Raw genomic sequence first — 15316 nt, 5'->3', positions numbered from 1 at the left:
GTGCCAGCTCATAAATGAGGCCCCAGCACTTAGTATCCGGAGGCGATTGGTAAACACAACATGAGCTCAGTCTCACTCGTAAACTGCTGCTCCGACTGTGACCACAATGCAAAAGCTGCAGCAGTGTCAGGATTTACTCTGACGAAAAAATCTCTCAACGAAAGTCTGACAATACTCAAAATCGTGGAAACCACACGACAGGATGGATGGATGTTAGGAATTGCCCTCTAGGTTTCCTGGATCTGGGTTGTAAGGGTCCTTAATGTGCTCTAAGCCAGTTGAGGTGATCTTGCATGCAAGGGTGCTTCTGGAAAACCAGACTCTGGAGGGTAAGCAGATTTTTTTCTGTAAGCAATACGCCCTCTTCTCTGTGTGTGGGGGCAACGGGCACTTTGTCTGTAACTGAGGCTGTTCCATCTGACTGCAACTGAAAGCAAACAGTGAGGGAAATTTCACACCCTGAGCACCTCCTGAGCAGATAAATTACTCGATATCTCCTGTGTGAGTCTCTTGTCCGACATGTCTCTGCATTTGTTTGTCCATTATGTTTTTTCTTCTGCCATCTGTCTGTCTCTTCTTCTCTAGTTTTGCTTTTCTGTCTTCATTCCACACTCAGCTGAAACTCAGTGGATAGACACAGCTTGGGGGGGGCGGGGGGGTTAGCCGGCGGGCATCACTTTCACTTTTAATTAAAACTTCACACCCAAATAAATGTAGCTGAGAATCACACCCACTCATATCGCCCTATGAAAAGAGCCCGCCGGGGCCAGATGTTTGCCTAAGCGAGGATAAATATCTAAGTGGCAGCTTTCTCTGTAAGGGAATCTGCTCCCTGTGTCGTTTCGTCGGATTAGCTGGGGTAAGGAAAACATGGGGATCATGTTCCGTGCGTTTCCCACTCTCTGGCTGTTCAGCATAAACACCGTGAGTTCTTGGCCTTCCTCATATCCGTCTCTCCAGCTCCTCGGACACTCTCCTCGGCCCCTGGGGTTCCAAGCGCAGGGTTTGTTTTAGTAGCATAGCCCCAGAAGAGTGTTTGGTTGTGTTGTGTGTCACACTGGGTGAGTGTTTGATTATGTTGAGTGTTACACGGTGCGGGTGAGCATGAGCAGAAAGGCGGGGGACGCTAATCCCTCTCTGCTTTGTCCTCTGCTGCACAGCTTTAGTCTTTGCAGGACACTTCACACTGGAACTGTGGAGGAATTCATGCTGAGAGAGGGGCCTGTGGGATGTGAGGGTCTCATAGTTATGCACACATAAAAAAAAAAAATGAACAAGGAAGGGCTGCTCCCACAACCAGACAGAAAGGATGAACATAGGGCACCTCAGTGTGCTCAGTGTTCAGTCATATTTCTGGCTTGGTTTGCATTTAGTGGCCGTGCTCACGCTATGCAGTGAACCTCCTCTTTGGAGGGATGGGCATTGTGATATAAGTATAGTCTTCCTCTGTCAGTGACCTGACGACCTCACCCTCATGTAATTTTGTCTCCAAATGCTCTTGTATAGTTTCTGTCTTGTATTATTTTCTCATTTTATTTTTATATACCTCAATTATTTATTTGTCTTACTTTCAGCACTTAATTGTACATATTTCTGGTAATCAGTGGAGGTTTATCTCATCTAACAAATGCACTATATACTCCTCTCTGGGCACTGTTTTAGGAATTTAAAAGCATCCTTTTAAAATGAAAGATCTTCTCCTAACAAATGTGTTTTACTTATGTTTATGTGCCATAAAATGTCTATACTGACTTGTACCTGTTCAAAGATTGTCACTGGAGAGGTGTTTCACATTCCTCAACTGATGGGGGAGATTGTCTTTGTTATGTCACAAATTTGAAAGCCAGTTGCTTGTCTAATATGCAAATGCTCCGACTGCCAATGAGCCAGTTCCCAGGCAAACTTGGTCGGCTATCAAGATACACAGATTTTATACGTAATATAAAAATTTTGATGAGACCACTGAGCAGATATTATCGTATGTTTCACAACCACTGACTCAGCCACTGCCAGACAACAAACAACATAAACAAATTAAAAATGCGAATTACACTCATCACTCTGAAACCTCTGCTAGTCACTGATGTTTCCTCTAATGTTACAGCCATCTTGATGCACGTCACTCTTTCACCGGTCAGCCTGCTGCAAACAGCGGTGGTGGGCGTGGAACGAGGCCTGTGATTCATAGATGCAGAATTTCTCAATGAGGGAGAAAGAGCAGATGTGCTTCCCGCCCCTTTTCAGAGCTTTTATTTATTTTTGTATTTTTTTATGTGTGAAAACCACGTGAAAGGAAATATCAATCATTATCAATCATAATGAAGTATTTTATACAGCTTTGTATTATTGGTACATACATTTATAGTATATAAACAACAGACTTGGGACTGAGTATCACAGGCAGGGTAGAGAAGTTGGAAAGTATTGATTGAGATCGACTGACTTTTCATGGGATTTACAGATCATCACAAAAATGTAGAAAATATCCATCCTTAAAATCCAATGTCCAATCTGACAAATCCTCATGGATGATAACATGTGGTGTTTGAGAGTTTGGCGAGACTTAACGATGCACGCTTTTCTAATGAGTAAGCTCGGTTTAACCCTGTTTGGCTGTGTTGTGGAAACCAAGCTGCAGCATGGAGCACCTGGCCCAGTTGGGTTCTGGTTTGGGGCTACACACCGGCCTCACTAATAGGCACTTGAGCACCCCCCACATCCGCAGAGTACCATGTTCCACTTAATGAGGCTCTACACTGGGCTGTAAACAAGCCCAGATGCAACCCCAAAACACACACAGGAAATGTCTCATGACCATAACAACACAAGGATCCTGCCAGCTCATGCATGATGGGGTGTGAACAGGAAGGCTGATCCTTGCAGGTTTTCTCCCTCTCTGCTCCACAAGCAGTTATTATCCTGAGGGAAAGGGCTGCATGTGGTACTGCTGCTCCAGCTCTTGCTCTGCATGCCAAATCCTCACTGGCCGCCAAGATCATCACAGACCGCTGCCTTGCTCCTTTTCCACAGCCTACAGTTACAGTATGTACACAAACCACAGTTTATTCAGCACTGTGTTGGACCTGGCATGTCAGCTTTGACACTCCACAATAGGAACAATGTCTGCTTCTACACAAAGAGTATTTCACATGCAACAAGGTTTTTATTTAACTTGCAGGGGGGCTGAGACCTTGACAAAAGGTCCAGTGTTAGAGTGAGTGTGGCTCCAGCTGGTTCCCTTTACTACACAGACTGGCTAATGTACAGTGATCAGCCTGAGTCAACAGCGCTGGCCGGAAAAAGAGCTTAATTGATGATAGGAAACTTTCTGGCCAAACGTGTTTGAACTGCCCCAAAATGTCCCATTGAATTTTCTGTCATTTTGTGCACAAAATACGAACAGCCCTGGATAATGTCAGCACATACACACTGCAAAGAGAACAAATGTGAGTTAATTAACATGTTCATTCTGAGAAACCACAAACAGAAACCTAGAGTAGTTCCCACTGGTGATACCATGAGGACAACCCCAAACTCCACTCACATACACATACACATACACACACACATACACACTCTCACCAACACCAAACACACACAGCCTCTCCTTAATTAGCCAATTACATCCTTCCATACAAACCTTTGAGCTGGTTCACAAAGGACTTTTATACCTTTAGACAGTCTGGTCGAGGGAAATCACTCCTGTTAGAAACTGCATGAGTCCCGCTCACTCAGTCACTGGTCTACTGTAACAACATAAGAACAAATGTTCATTTTAAAGGAATAATCAGGCATTTTGGGAAGTTTATTTGCTTCTTTTCTGGGAGGTAGATGAAAGATAAAAGTGGAAGCTGTTTCCCCCTTTCTCCAGTTGCTATGCTAGGCTAAGCTAACCAGCTCCTGGCTGTAGCTTCATATTTACTGTACAAACATCAGACTGCTATCAGTCTTTTAACTCTTGACAAGAAAGCAAATAAGCATATTTGCCAAAATGTCCAACTGCATCTTTGAGACTCATCTCATGTGATTATTGGCTTCCTCTGTCTTTGTAAAGAGTGAGTAATTCAATGCAGGTATAGCAGAGGTGATTAAAGGCAGCGTCAGAAGCAGCAGTGCCAAGTTTGCAGAGTGTGCATCATCTGGAAACTTCATGAATCAAGGCACACAGTGTGAAACACAACCAAGTCAAAAACGAGGGGAAAAAAGGCAGACGAGAACAAACTTCAAAACTCCAAATCAAAGAGTGTGAAATGCAACGGAGAATAGCAGATCCTTACCGAGCCTGAGGCCGGGGTGGGAGGGAGGGGATCAGTGCGTGTGCGGGAGGAGGTGGTGGTGGGGGGGGTGTGCCTCCTCTCTCAGAACACAGAGCCGAGGGCTGAGCCTTTGATGGCGGAGCGTGACATGAGCACATTTAGGATGGGGGTGCAGCGGCAGTGTGACAGCAGACACACTTGCCAGACGACCCAGCCCCAAATCTGAGCAGTTCTGATCCAAACCTGTTGACAAACAATGTGTGCCCGAACCCTGACGCACTTCGACTGTTCTGCTTTCACGGAGCCACTCGAGCAACACCACTTCTTTTTACAAGATAAACTCAAGAGTTGAAAGATGTTAAGTTTAAAATATCGTTTTCCAGCATTTGCAAACGTGCACAGATTTGGCTGCTGTGTCTACCCTGCTGCTGTGATTGGTTGATCATCCTTTAGTTGTTCAGTCAATGGCACCAACAAAACCACAGGGGTTTAAAGATGTTCAGGAGGGCCAGAGTGGGTTTCAGGGCCGAGCTTAGGCTCCCACATCCTGTCCTTTTCCACTCCCTCCCTTTGGAGTGTTTCTAAAAGCAGTCCTTGCATGGGTTTGTGTTCTTTGTTGATGCTGTTTTCACATTTTTTTTCGTCCTTTGTAACTCCTGCTCCCTCTCTTTTTCTCTGGGGAGAGACTCTTTGGTACAAGAGATTAGAGCGGGTGCTGCCTAGCAACTGCATAAAAATGGCAGCTACAAAAGGGGCGCTCTCACTCTCCAACGTCTGACCTACATAATCCCAAGCCTCTGATCGTGCAACATAACAACATGATGAAAGGCCTGCTGTGATTTAACCCTCAAACAAATACTTGCCATCAGTGACCCCTTGGCTCAAAGAGCAATCTCGCCTGCTGCAGAGCACCAACGGGTGGCTTCTGAAATCTTGACGGTGCCTAATTAGAAAGGAAGAAGAGGCTGCGAACACTATTGGAAATGAGATGAATGTATTTGAGGAGATGGCAGCAGAGTGGCAAAGGAGATTAACAGTGATCACAGCAATGCTGTTGGCTTCAGAGAGCGAGAGCGAGCGGCGGAACCTCCCTCTGTTCACTGATTCATCTCTCCTTCAGCCAAAGGCAGACGGAGCACAGGAATGAGTACAGAGGGATGAGAAAGCTTTACTTCTCTGTCTTCTGCTTATTGATCAAAGGACATGAAAAAACACTCTGGAAAAAAAGAAGATACAGCAAAAAGCTGGAAACTTTTTCTTGAAACTTTCTCCTCCTGCACTGTGTTCTTAATATAATCTGCCTGGCCTTTACTCTTCCTTGTAGCACAGCTTTCATTTGCATCCATTTTCAACCTGTCTGCACCTTTGACAGATGCTTTTGTCCAAAGTAACTTACAATAAAAGCATACAATCACTGCAGGAGCTAGATGTAGACGTCATCAAAGATCGGAAGTGCACCTTTTTCAAGTAAACAGCTGATAGTACAAGGTGTCGAGATGAAGTTTGAAGGTTTTCAGCCTGTGGGGGAGGATCATGCAATGAAAGATGAAAAAAATGTCGACTTTTTCTTTTGGTTAGCATTTTCTTGAACTTTCTGCTCTTTGTAAAAATCTCTTTTGCAAAATAGCTCTTCATTATCTTTGAACAATTCTGTATGGAGCAACTCACAGTCTTCACAAACTTTTCATTTAATCCACCGTCTTTTAGAGTTGGGTGTTATGGCCCGGGCTGCACGGTGGCACAGCAGGTAGTGTGCGTGCCTCACAGCAAGAAGGTCGCCGGTTGGATTCCCGGGTCGGGCCTTTCTTCCCGTGCAGGCGTGGGTTCTCCCCGGGTACTCCAGCTTCCTCCCACAGACCAAAAACATGCTCATTAGGTTAATTGGTGACTGTAAAATTGCCCCTAGGTGTGAGTGTGAATGGTTGTTTGTGTATATATGTTGCCCTGCGATCGACTGGCGACCGGCCCAGGGTGTACCCCGCCTCCCGCCTGTTGACAGCCGAGATAGGCTCCGGCCCCCCCGCAACCCCGAAAGGAATAAGCGGCATAGAAAATGGATGGATGGATGTATGGCCCTAAAATCAGGGGTGAGGAACCCTTTTCCTATCAAGGCCATTTAAATCTTTTTGACATCCTTCAAGGTCTATATTAAATTGTTGGACACATTTATCACTCAAATGTCTAACGGACTGGAGCTGATTCTCTTTGGCGAGGTGTCTGGTGTCAGATGATAGTGATGATGATGATGATGCTACTCACAGCTGGTTTTCCAGGTGTGGATCAGTCAGTCTTGAGCAGAGCTGCTCACAATAGTTGGTTGTTGCTTTGCAGCTCAATGATTTCAGGTTGTACAGTAGGTTGTCACATCAGCTGGTTCCACATTAAAAATATGTTCAGTTAATTTGCATACTTTCATGACCTGAAACCTCTCACCAAACGCCTGAAGGTGTTTTCACACTCAGCAGCATATTCAGATGTTCTTGCAGAGAAGGAAAATGCAATGTTTCCTCTTTCCAGTTCCTCTCACAGCAGCTTTATTTTTGCTTTAAAAATTTCTCATTTGGAAGCAGAGAGCTGAGAAGCTGGCTGGAGCTTGAGGTTCAGTTCTAAGAGATTCTTGGTAATGTCCACCACAAAGGCCGAATACACTCGCTATCACTGTTTCCACACCAGGTTTTCTCTTTATCTCTGTGAATTATTTCAGACAAACTGCACAAATTCTCCTTCTGAATGAGCTTTTAGCTTCTTATCTATTAGCTCACTCACCGCAGAACTAGCCTGCATAGCACTGTCTCTGTCCGAATGCAGTCTTATGAAAGCTGCTCGTTTGGCATCCAAACTTCGAGTTAACTTTATCCAAGCACATTTGTCCCTGTGGTGTAATGTTGATTGAGATGGGCCTTTTACATCACTGCAAGCGCAGCTACAGACACTAACTTAGACACAATGGCTTTCCTTTTACTTAAAAAAATAATAATTGTCCATTTCTTTGAAAGCGTGACACTCCACGTCCTCTTTTTGGTACTAACTCCTCCACCGAGGAGCCTATAGCAATGTTACTTTTGTTTTCAGCCATGCTTGTTGTTGCAGTGTGTAATATTTCCACTATCATAATATGAACATTTTTTCATCATATTTCAAACTTATACCAATGTTATTGGGAGTGATATGATATGTCACAGTGCTACTTTTTTTTTTTAACCACATGAAATAGTTTATTTCTTTTCTTAGAGTTTGTCCTTATCAAGCATTTCCAGGGTTGAGGGTCTGTAGTTATAAGGAGTGATTTGTGAAAGGGAAACTGCTGTGTTGCAACAGCAATTCACACACAAAACACACATAACCTACACTAAGCTGACCTGAGGTAGGTAAGAAAAACACTATTTGCTATGAAACAACTGTACTAGATAAAAAGTGAAATAGACTAAACCAAATAGATTAGATAAAACTGACTTGATTGGCTCATTTTGTTGGATCTTTTTTTGGGTCCTTCTTTGTGAATGTTTAATTAAGAATTCATTTTTGACTTAAATTGAAAATGACTTTCCTTCCACTGGTATTCACATCCTCACTCTCCTTTAAACCAAGATGAAAAGATGAAGTCTGGAAACTGAAACAGGAAAGTTAGGTCCTTCAGGTCAGATCAAGCACAGTCTCAACTTGGATTTTATCCACACTGCAGAAAATCTCCATGTTAACTGATCAGTCTGTGAATTATTCAGTCTTAATGTCTCAGTCTTTAAGAGAACATTAGCAAAATCTGCTGCTGGGTTGACTTTTTTTTTGCACATACTTCCAAGAAACTATCTTAAATCAAGGGTTATTTTCTCGATACTTGTGCAACAATTTGCCAGTCTTATTTCGAGACAGCAAAACTCATATTTAGAAAATTACAGTTGGCATTATCTCAACCCACAAAGAAAAATAAATCCTGAAAGAATGATCTCAAATGTAAAGAGGGAATATAAGAATGAGCTTCGATTCATCTAAATGTACTTTGAATAGAATAAAAGAAGAAATAAAGGTGTTCGTTCTTCTGCAGTGATTCTGAAATTCCAAGACACTGAACAACACAGCCGATCGTCTGTACTCCAAAACACACTTTTAAACCCTCAGCCTGCGTGCTTTCATTTCATGGACGTGATAGATGCTGCAGAAATATTTCAGCTGCTCTATCTCTTCAGCCACTTCACACGCTTGACACTGAAGCCTCACTTGGGCAAAAAAGTCACCGGAGAGCCAAATTCTCGACCTCGCCTGTGCAAGTTTTTACCTCCCCATGTAAATGTTTATGTCTGCATAACGATATGAGTCAGCATGCGCCTGTGCAATTGTGTGATTTCATGTGTGTTTGTGTCTTGCTCTAACAGGCCAGACGGCAGTGGCATACTGGGTGTCTGATTGGAGTCCGGTTGCGAGGAGTGGTGAGCTGTGTGAACTCTGGTGCTCTCTGACTGCCGCATTTTCATGGAAAGCATCTCTTTGGGGGCCTGCAGGTTTTCAATACGCTCATTTACACATCAAAACAGCACAGGAAAGGGATAGTGCTCAAGGGGGGTGAGGGACTGTAGGAGGAGGGAGGGCAGGGTAATGAAGGATGCTTTATTTTCTCTTTTTTTCTCCCCCTCAGGGCTGGGCAGGGGTTTAAGTCTATGAGGGAGGCGCATTGATGCCATAATGCTCGCCTTTAATCAGACCCATGACCAGATGGAGGGATTTCTCCTCAGCAGACAAAAACATGGTGTCAGCAGCTAAAGCGGGAAGGTGTTTTTACGTCTTTTTATATAAAACAAATTGTACAAATCCTGTGTAAACAGACCTGTTCTGTGTTGCTCTAGAATCAATAAATACGCCGCTGGCCTCAGAGTGGACACAATGAAATATTCCTGAGAAACATATAAGGAAAAGTGCTGCCTTTTCTGGGAGTAGTCTGACTTTTGGCCCAGACAGACTTGCTGCTCAGCGCGACTGACACTATTTAACCTCCTGAGCCAGAAGAGAAGAAAAACAGCGTGGAGACTCAGCCAAACTAAATCTTTCGAGCAAGACCGAGCTTACTTACTCCTGAAATTGGACATTTGTAGAAGATGGGGTGGGGTCTTCTTCAGATTGAACTTGGTGTTGATTGGCTGTTGTTGCTCTAGCACTGCAGACCTCAGGTGTGTGTGTGTTGTGTGTGTGTGTGTGTGTGTGTGTGTTGTGTGTGAAGGGAAGGTGTTCCCGGCAGCCACATCTCTGGCGCCAAAGGAACCACAGCTCAAACAAACTCTGTTTTTGGAATGAACCTTTCTTTCTTGCCTCTATCTGAAGCACAGTGTGCTGTGTGATTCCTTTCCTCTGTGAAAGAGACGAGCTAAAAATAGCTGTCAGTGACCTGGAAATGTAGCGATAGGATTCATATTTGCGGAAAAAGAAACAGAGCAAAGACATCTTGTTGCTGCTGTAACATTTCTGTTGACCTTTGCAATGCTTTCAAACCCGTCTTAGTCATATTCAGCAATACATGGACAATTAAAAAAAAAAAGAAATGCAGAAAGGGCAAGAAAATGAAAAAAGAAATGCTGAGAAGGGGAAAAAAAAGTTTCAACAAAGCACGGCTGCAGAAGACAAACTTGCCCTCTGTACTACCCCCATGTCCTTAACCCTCTGCAGCTACCTCCTCTCTATCTAATCAGTGCAGCTCAGCGCAGGTGGGACAAGCCGGTTTGTGTCTCACACAGCAAGTGTTCGGCCTCTCTGGGTCATGTCACTGGAGTGTAAACTGGGGAGGAAGCACGCGCCCCCCGTTCAGGCGCCCATGAACTGGAACATGTGGCTGAACCACCACCAGCCGAGTCTCTGGCTGCGAGCACGCTCCAAGCAAAACAGCCCTTTTTAATAGTTAAATGTGATCCACACGGTGTCAGAGTCCAGGACTCGCAGCGCTCGCCTGCCAAGCCATGGACAACGTCTACAATGACTGAGTAATGAAAACAAAAAAAAAAAGAGGGGGGTGTTGGTAGTTAACCCACATCTTGTTCTGCAGGAGGAACGAATAAGTAATTGAAGTTAACTCAGGCGTTGCACAGATCCACACAACACTGCGCCGAGTGGAAATGTGGTTAATTTACTACAGGGACATAATGCAGCTTTGATTTAGACTGGTGTGTGTTTAGTAAATGAACACTAACATGTGCATGGAACAAGCTGTAGCACACAAATCTTATTATAACTCTGCTGGAAATGCAAATGGTGGAAAAATGAAAACAAAACAACTTTTAACCTCTGGAGATGTCAGCGAGCACACGCCTGCTTCACACTGCGGAGGTTCCAGTAATGTAATGAAAACAAGCTCCTGGTCATCACATTTTTTCCATGCTATCACTCCCATGTGCTGCTGCTGCTACAGCTACAGCACACAATTACACACACACACACACACACACACACACACACACACACACACACACACACACACACACACACACACACACAGACATAATAATCAATTCCACTGCTGTCAAACACTGTAATTTCCACTGTGTTTTGCTCTGAAATGACTTGCTGTGTGTGGCTGCAGTTTACGTTGGCACTTAAATTGTTAAAAGTCCTGTAATGTAAAAGCTATTTATTTTCACTTTTTTATAGACCATCTGAGAACATGGTGGCTCTTGTGCATAATAAACTGGACTTTATTACTGAAATGTTAGTTGCAAGATCCCAAATTAAGAGTATTTATTTAATAAGAAATAATATTCTGCAGACTTTTTCTCTGCATCAGTGATTATTTCGACCTGATGATGGTTCCTCAAGAATTAATGGCGCATTGTTTCTCCAGCCCGCTGCCTTGCAGTGAATCAAATTCAAACATTTAAACATGGAAATTTGCATCTTTTGCATTGTGGAGTTCCCTCAACGTTAGATATACAGCTTCAAGGAGCCACAAACCACATATAAAGTTAAATTAAAGTTAATAATCATCTACTCAACTGCAATTTTGAGCGCCCGTGCTTAACTTAAATTTGTCAGTGAAACCATGCAGTAATCCACTTCAGATTTGTCCTCTCAGATCAAAGTGCTGAGTGTTTGCACAGGGATCAAATGGAGCAGCAAGAGGGCAACAACAGTGATTCTCTGCAAGGATTAAAAGTGCCATTAATTAAATATATTCCTCTGCGAACTGCTGCTGCATTTTTAAGGCGATGATGCAAACGTGAAGTCTTGCCATGGATTGTCACTCTATTCATCAGCAATTCTCTTTGAAGATTATTGTCTGGGACGCCTCTGGGATGTGTAGCATGCACTTGGAAGACAACATATTTGGCGTGGAGTCCCCTGCTGCTGCAAAAAAAGAAGTGTGAATCCCAGGAGGAGAATGGCGGGAAAATCAGGAAAACAGGACTGAAACGAGCAGTCATTTGTGACTATTAAATCTGAGACTCTTTAAGACTGTTAAAATGATTAAATGTTCATTATGAGCTGCTGTGAGATAGTTACTAAATGACAATAATAATACCAAGAAGCAAAGACGCTGAAGATGAATTCCACAAATTTATTATCCTCCAAAAGGCCAGAACCAGAGTTCTTATAAAAGGCACTTAATTTCCCTTTACCTTTAATAAATGCATCTAAACGACAAATCTGATAAGAGCAAACTTTAAATTAAATATATTTACAATAAATAAAACATTTATACAGATTTACACAGTTAATCATGCCACTTTCAGGAAGGAGAACTGACCAATATTTCCCAAGATGCCTCCCATAACAGTCTTCTTTTTTGTTTTTGCTTTGAAACACTGGGCATGTCTACTGCACAGAACACGATGAAACAGAAAAATATGGGTAACAATACTTAACGTTTCCCTTTATGCATTGAATACTGTTTATAGATTGTTTGTCAGAGTGACACCTGTACCTGTGTGTCCCTTGGCAGCAGCAGAGCAGTTACTGACAGATCAATTCAACCACTCATCTTCTTACAAAGTCTTTAGCAGCTCCTTACTCAGGGCATAGTATGTGTGTGGGTGTATGTGGTTGCATTTGGCAGAGTGTGTGTGTGTGTGTGTGTGTGTATATGTGTGTGTGTCATGCTCCCTCTCAGACATGTGTGGGGTTGTCTGAGTGAAGGTCAGTCTTAGCCATGTGCAGAACCACAGCAGGAGATTTGTAGTGGCAGTGTGTGCTGCCGCAGCTGACACCGCTGCAGGGTTTCCTACTTCTAGTCCTGTCTGTCAGCTTCCTGCTGCAAAGGCCCTGCCAGGTCTGCAGGGTCTTGGAGCTCCACACCCACACCCCGCTGGTGATGCCGACCACCAGCGACATGAAGATCTTCAGCATGAACACAGCCACGGTGGGCACGGACGTCTGCAGCGAGCAGTCGCTGCTGAGCCCGTTGAACGATCCGCATTTCATCTGCAGCCCCCGCAGCTTCCAGTAGTCCATGTTTAGCCTCTCGTAGAAGTAGCAGACTATGACACAGGTGGCCGGCACCGTGTAGAGGATGGAGTAGATGCCGATTTTCACCATGAGCTTCTCCAGCTTCTCTGTGTTGGTGCCTTCCGTCTTCATCACCTTGCGGATGTGGAAGAGAGCCACGAAGCCGGTGAGGATGAAGGAGGTGCCGATGATCAGGTAGCAGGACAGAGGGATGAGGACGAAGCCGGTGAGTGCCCCGGAGTCCATGCTTCCCACGTAGCACAGCCCCGTCAGCTCATCTCCAGCCACCTTCCTCATTGTGAGGATGATGATGGTCTTCAGAGCAGGGATGCCCCAAGCAGCCATGTGGAAGTAGTTGCTGTGGGCCTCAATAGCCTCGTGGCCCCACTTCTTCCCCGCAGCCAGGAACCAGGTGAGGGTGAGGATGACCCACCAGATAGAGGAGGCCATGCCAAAGTAGTAGAGGATGAGGAAGACGATAGTGCAACCCGTGGACTCCAGCCCTTCCTGGATGATGTACAGCTCACCGTTCTCCCGGTCGCAGGCGATGTTCTCAGCCCCCGCCACAGAGCGGATGATGAAGGCCACAGAGTAGACGTTGTAACACATCGAGAGGAAGATGATGGGGCGCTCGGGGTACTGGAAGCGGTGAGGTTCCAGGAGGAAGGTGAGGACGGTGAAGGCGGTTGAGACGAAGCAAAGGATGGACCACACCGTCATCCAAATGAAGGCAAAGTCTTTGTCCTGCCTGGACCAGAACACGTCCACAGCGGAGGAGCAGCGCGGCGCGCACGACTGGCTCTTCTCCACAAACTGGAACTTGTCTGGGTTCTCACAGGAGCCCATGCTGCCCGGAGAGCGGCCGCTGCTGGTGCCCGGCTGCCTGGGGCGAGGGGGCACCGGAAGCATGCCCTCACCTTTCTTGCCCTCCGTCCTGGTTTCGTTCTCGGGAGCCTCCATGCACAGAGCGTTGGGGTCGTTTCTGGTGGGCAGCCTGGAGCAGTCGAGCGAGTCCGGCCAAGTGTAGCTGAACTTCTTCATGATGGGGGCACACCTCTCCCTGGCCTGCTCGCACATGGGTCTGCAGGCGGGGATGGAGGTCGACACTTTGTCCGTGCACATGGGGGCGTAGAGGGAGCAGAGGAAGAAGCGGAGGTGCACATCACAGCCGTAAGCCACCAGAGGGGCAAACTCATTCAGCTTGATGGCAGCCTCCTTCTGGTCGTCGTGGTCCATGAAGTTGGGCATGCGGGTCAGGTTGTAGCCGATCCCCTCGCACATGGGGATCACGATGGGCTCGCACTTGGCTGGTCTGCCTCGCTCCAAGTCGTAGGAGCCTATCTCAAAGCTGGACCCCGAAATCACCAGCAGACACCACAAAAAAATCACCACCTTCAGCGGACAACCATCCATGCTCATTGTTTTAGTCAAAAGCTGAGCCGTGTCTCTTAAAAATGCTCATGAAAAAGTCACAAACACGGGGGTCGGTAGCAGAGAGATCCCCGCTATTTCCCCATGGCGAAGGCTGCTCCAAATGTTGCCTTCACCGTTATCGCTCCGTCCGGGGACAAAACCCCCCAAAAAACAGCCCAACACAGAGAGAAGCAGAGCGCTGACTTATTCAGGCTTGAATTAAAACGATTAATCCCACAGACAGTCGAGGTAAAGGTCCGTAACTAAGACGTGACAGTCGGAAACTTCGACAAACAATGGAGGAAAATCATCAAAATCAAAGACGGAGAGCTGAGTGTAAATCCTCAAAACGACCGTCGGCCGCCGCGGATACAAAGCGGAGATGAAAGCGGACGTTTGCGCTGTTTGTCGCCGGTCCAAAAAGGCTGTTCAACGGCGCGTCCTGTCCGTCTGTCGGCTCTTGCTCTTCGTCCTCCGCGTTCAGGCTCGACACTGAAGTTTGAGAGCCGCTCAGTGGGACTCCAGTGAGGGCAGAGACGGAGAGGAGGAGGAGGGTGGGCGCTCCGTGACGCTCACATTTCAAGCGGCGGCACCACACAAGGAAAATTATCAGACAGATGCTGCAGGATGGTCTAATACCTCTGATATTTCTGCTCTCTGTCCCACTCAGACCCTTTGCTTCAGCAAACTAGCAAAGGCACAATGCAAAATACTCATTTACAGGTCAAAGTAGGCCTCCAGCATTCAGCTTAGATGAAGTAAAAGTACAGGAGTATTATCAGCAAAACGTACCTGAAGTACTCTTTTTCAGTGGTAGGATGTAGCATACGTTCACTGAAGTACTGGAAGTACACGTTTGAGCTCATATTTGATGCTTTTGGTACGTTCTGCTAAGAAATGTATACAAATGAAGGACTTGAGCCTGTGATGGAGTATCTTTAGTGTGGTAATTCCGCTTTTACTCAAGAGAAGGATCTGAATACCTCCTCCGCTGCTGCTCTTTTTGCAGAATGACCCTTGACTTTATTGGATTATTATTACTCGTGCACAGTAGTGGAAGAGGTATTGACATACTTTGCTTCAGTAAAAGTAGAAAAATACCACATTACAGGTCTTGGACTCCAAATTATGCTCCGCTATAAGCAGGGCCGGATTAAGCTTCCAGGGGCCCCGGGGCAAAAAAGAGCTGTGGGCCCCAAGACAACTGCCTCAACTTGGGTTCAACAAAT

The 15316-nt window shown here is 45.4% G+C and overlaps 1 protein-coding gene across 1 annotated transcript; it reads right to left on the bottom strand.

The window, feature by feature from the left end:
• Positions 1-11780: 11780 nt before the first annotated feature.
• On the bottom strand, positions 11781-14575 carry fzd9b (frizzled class receptor 9b). The gene has a single exon (XM_070971216.1). It carries the CDS (start codon positions 14091-14093, stop codon positions 12336-12338), a length of 1758 nt encoding a protein of 585 aa, XP_070827317.1. The 5' UTR covers positions 14094-14575; the 3' UTR covers positions 11781-12335.
• Positions 14576-15316: the final 741 nt, after the last annotated feature.

Source organism: Chaetodon trifascialis, chromosome 9 (genome assembly GCF_039877785.1).
Source record: "Chaetodon trifascialis isolate fChaTrf1 chromosome 9, fChaTrf1.hap1, whole genome shotgun sequence".
NCBI classification, from domain to species: Eukaryota; Metazoa; Chordata; class Actinopteri; order Chaetodontiformes; family Chaetodontidae; genus Chaetodon; species Chaetodon trifascialis.
Note: the sequence above shows the minus strand (reverse complement) of the source record. Positions and strands in the feature narration are given on the sequence as shown.

Coding starts and splice junctions, on each gene's coding strand:
- fzd9b (XM_070971216.1), bottom strand. CDS start 14,093: ATGAGCATGGATGGTTGTCCGCTGAAGGTGGTGATTTTTTTGTGGTGT.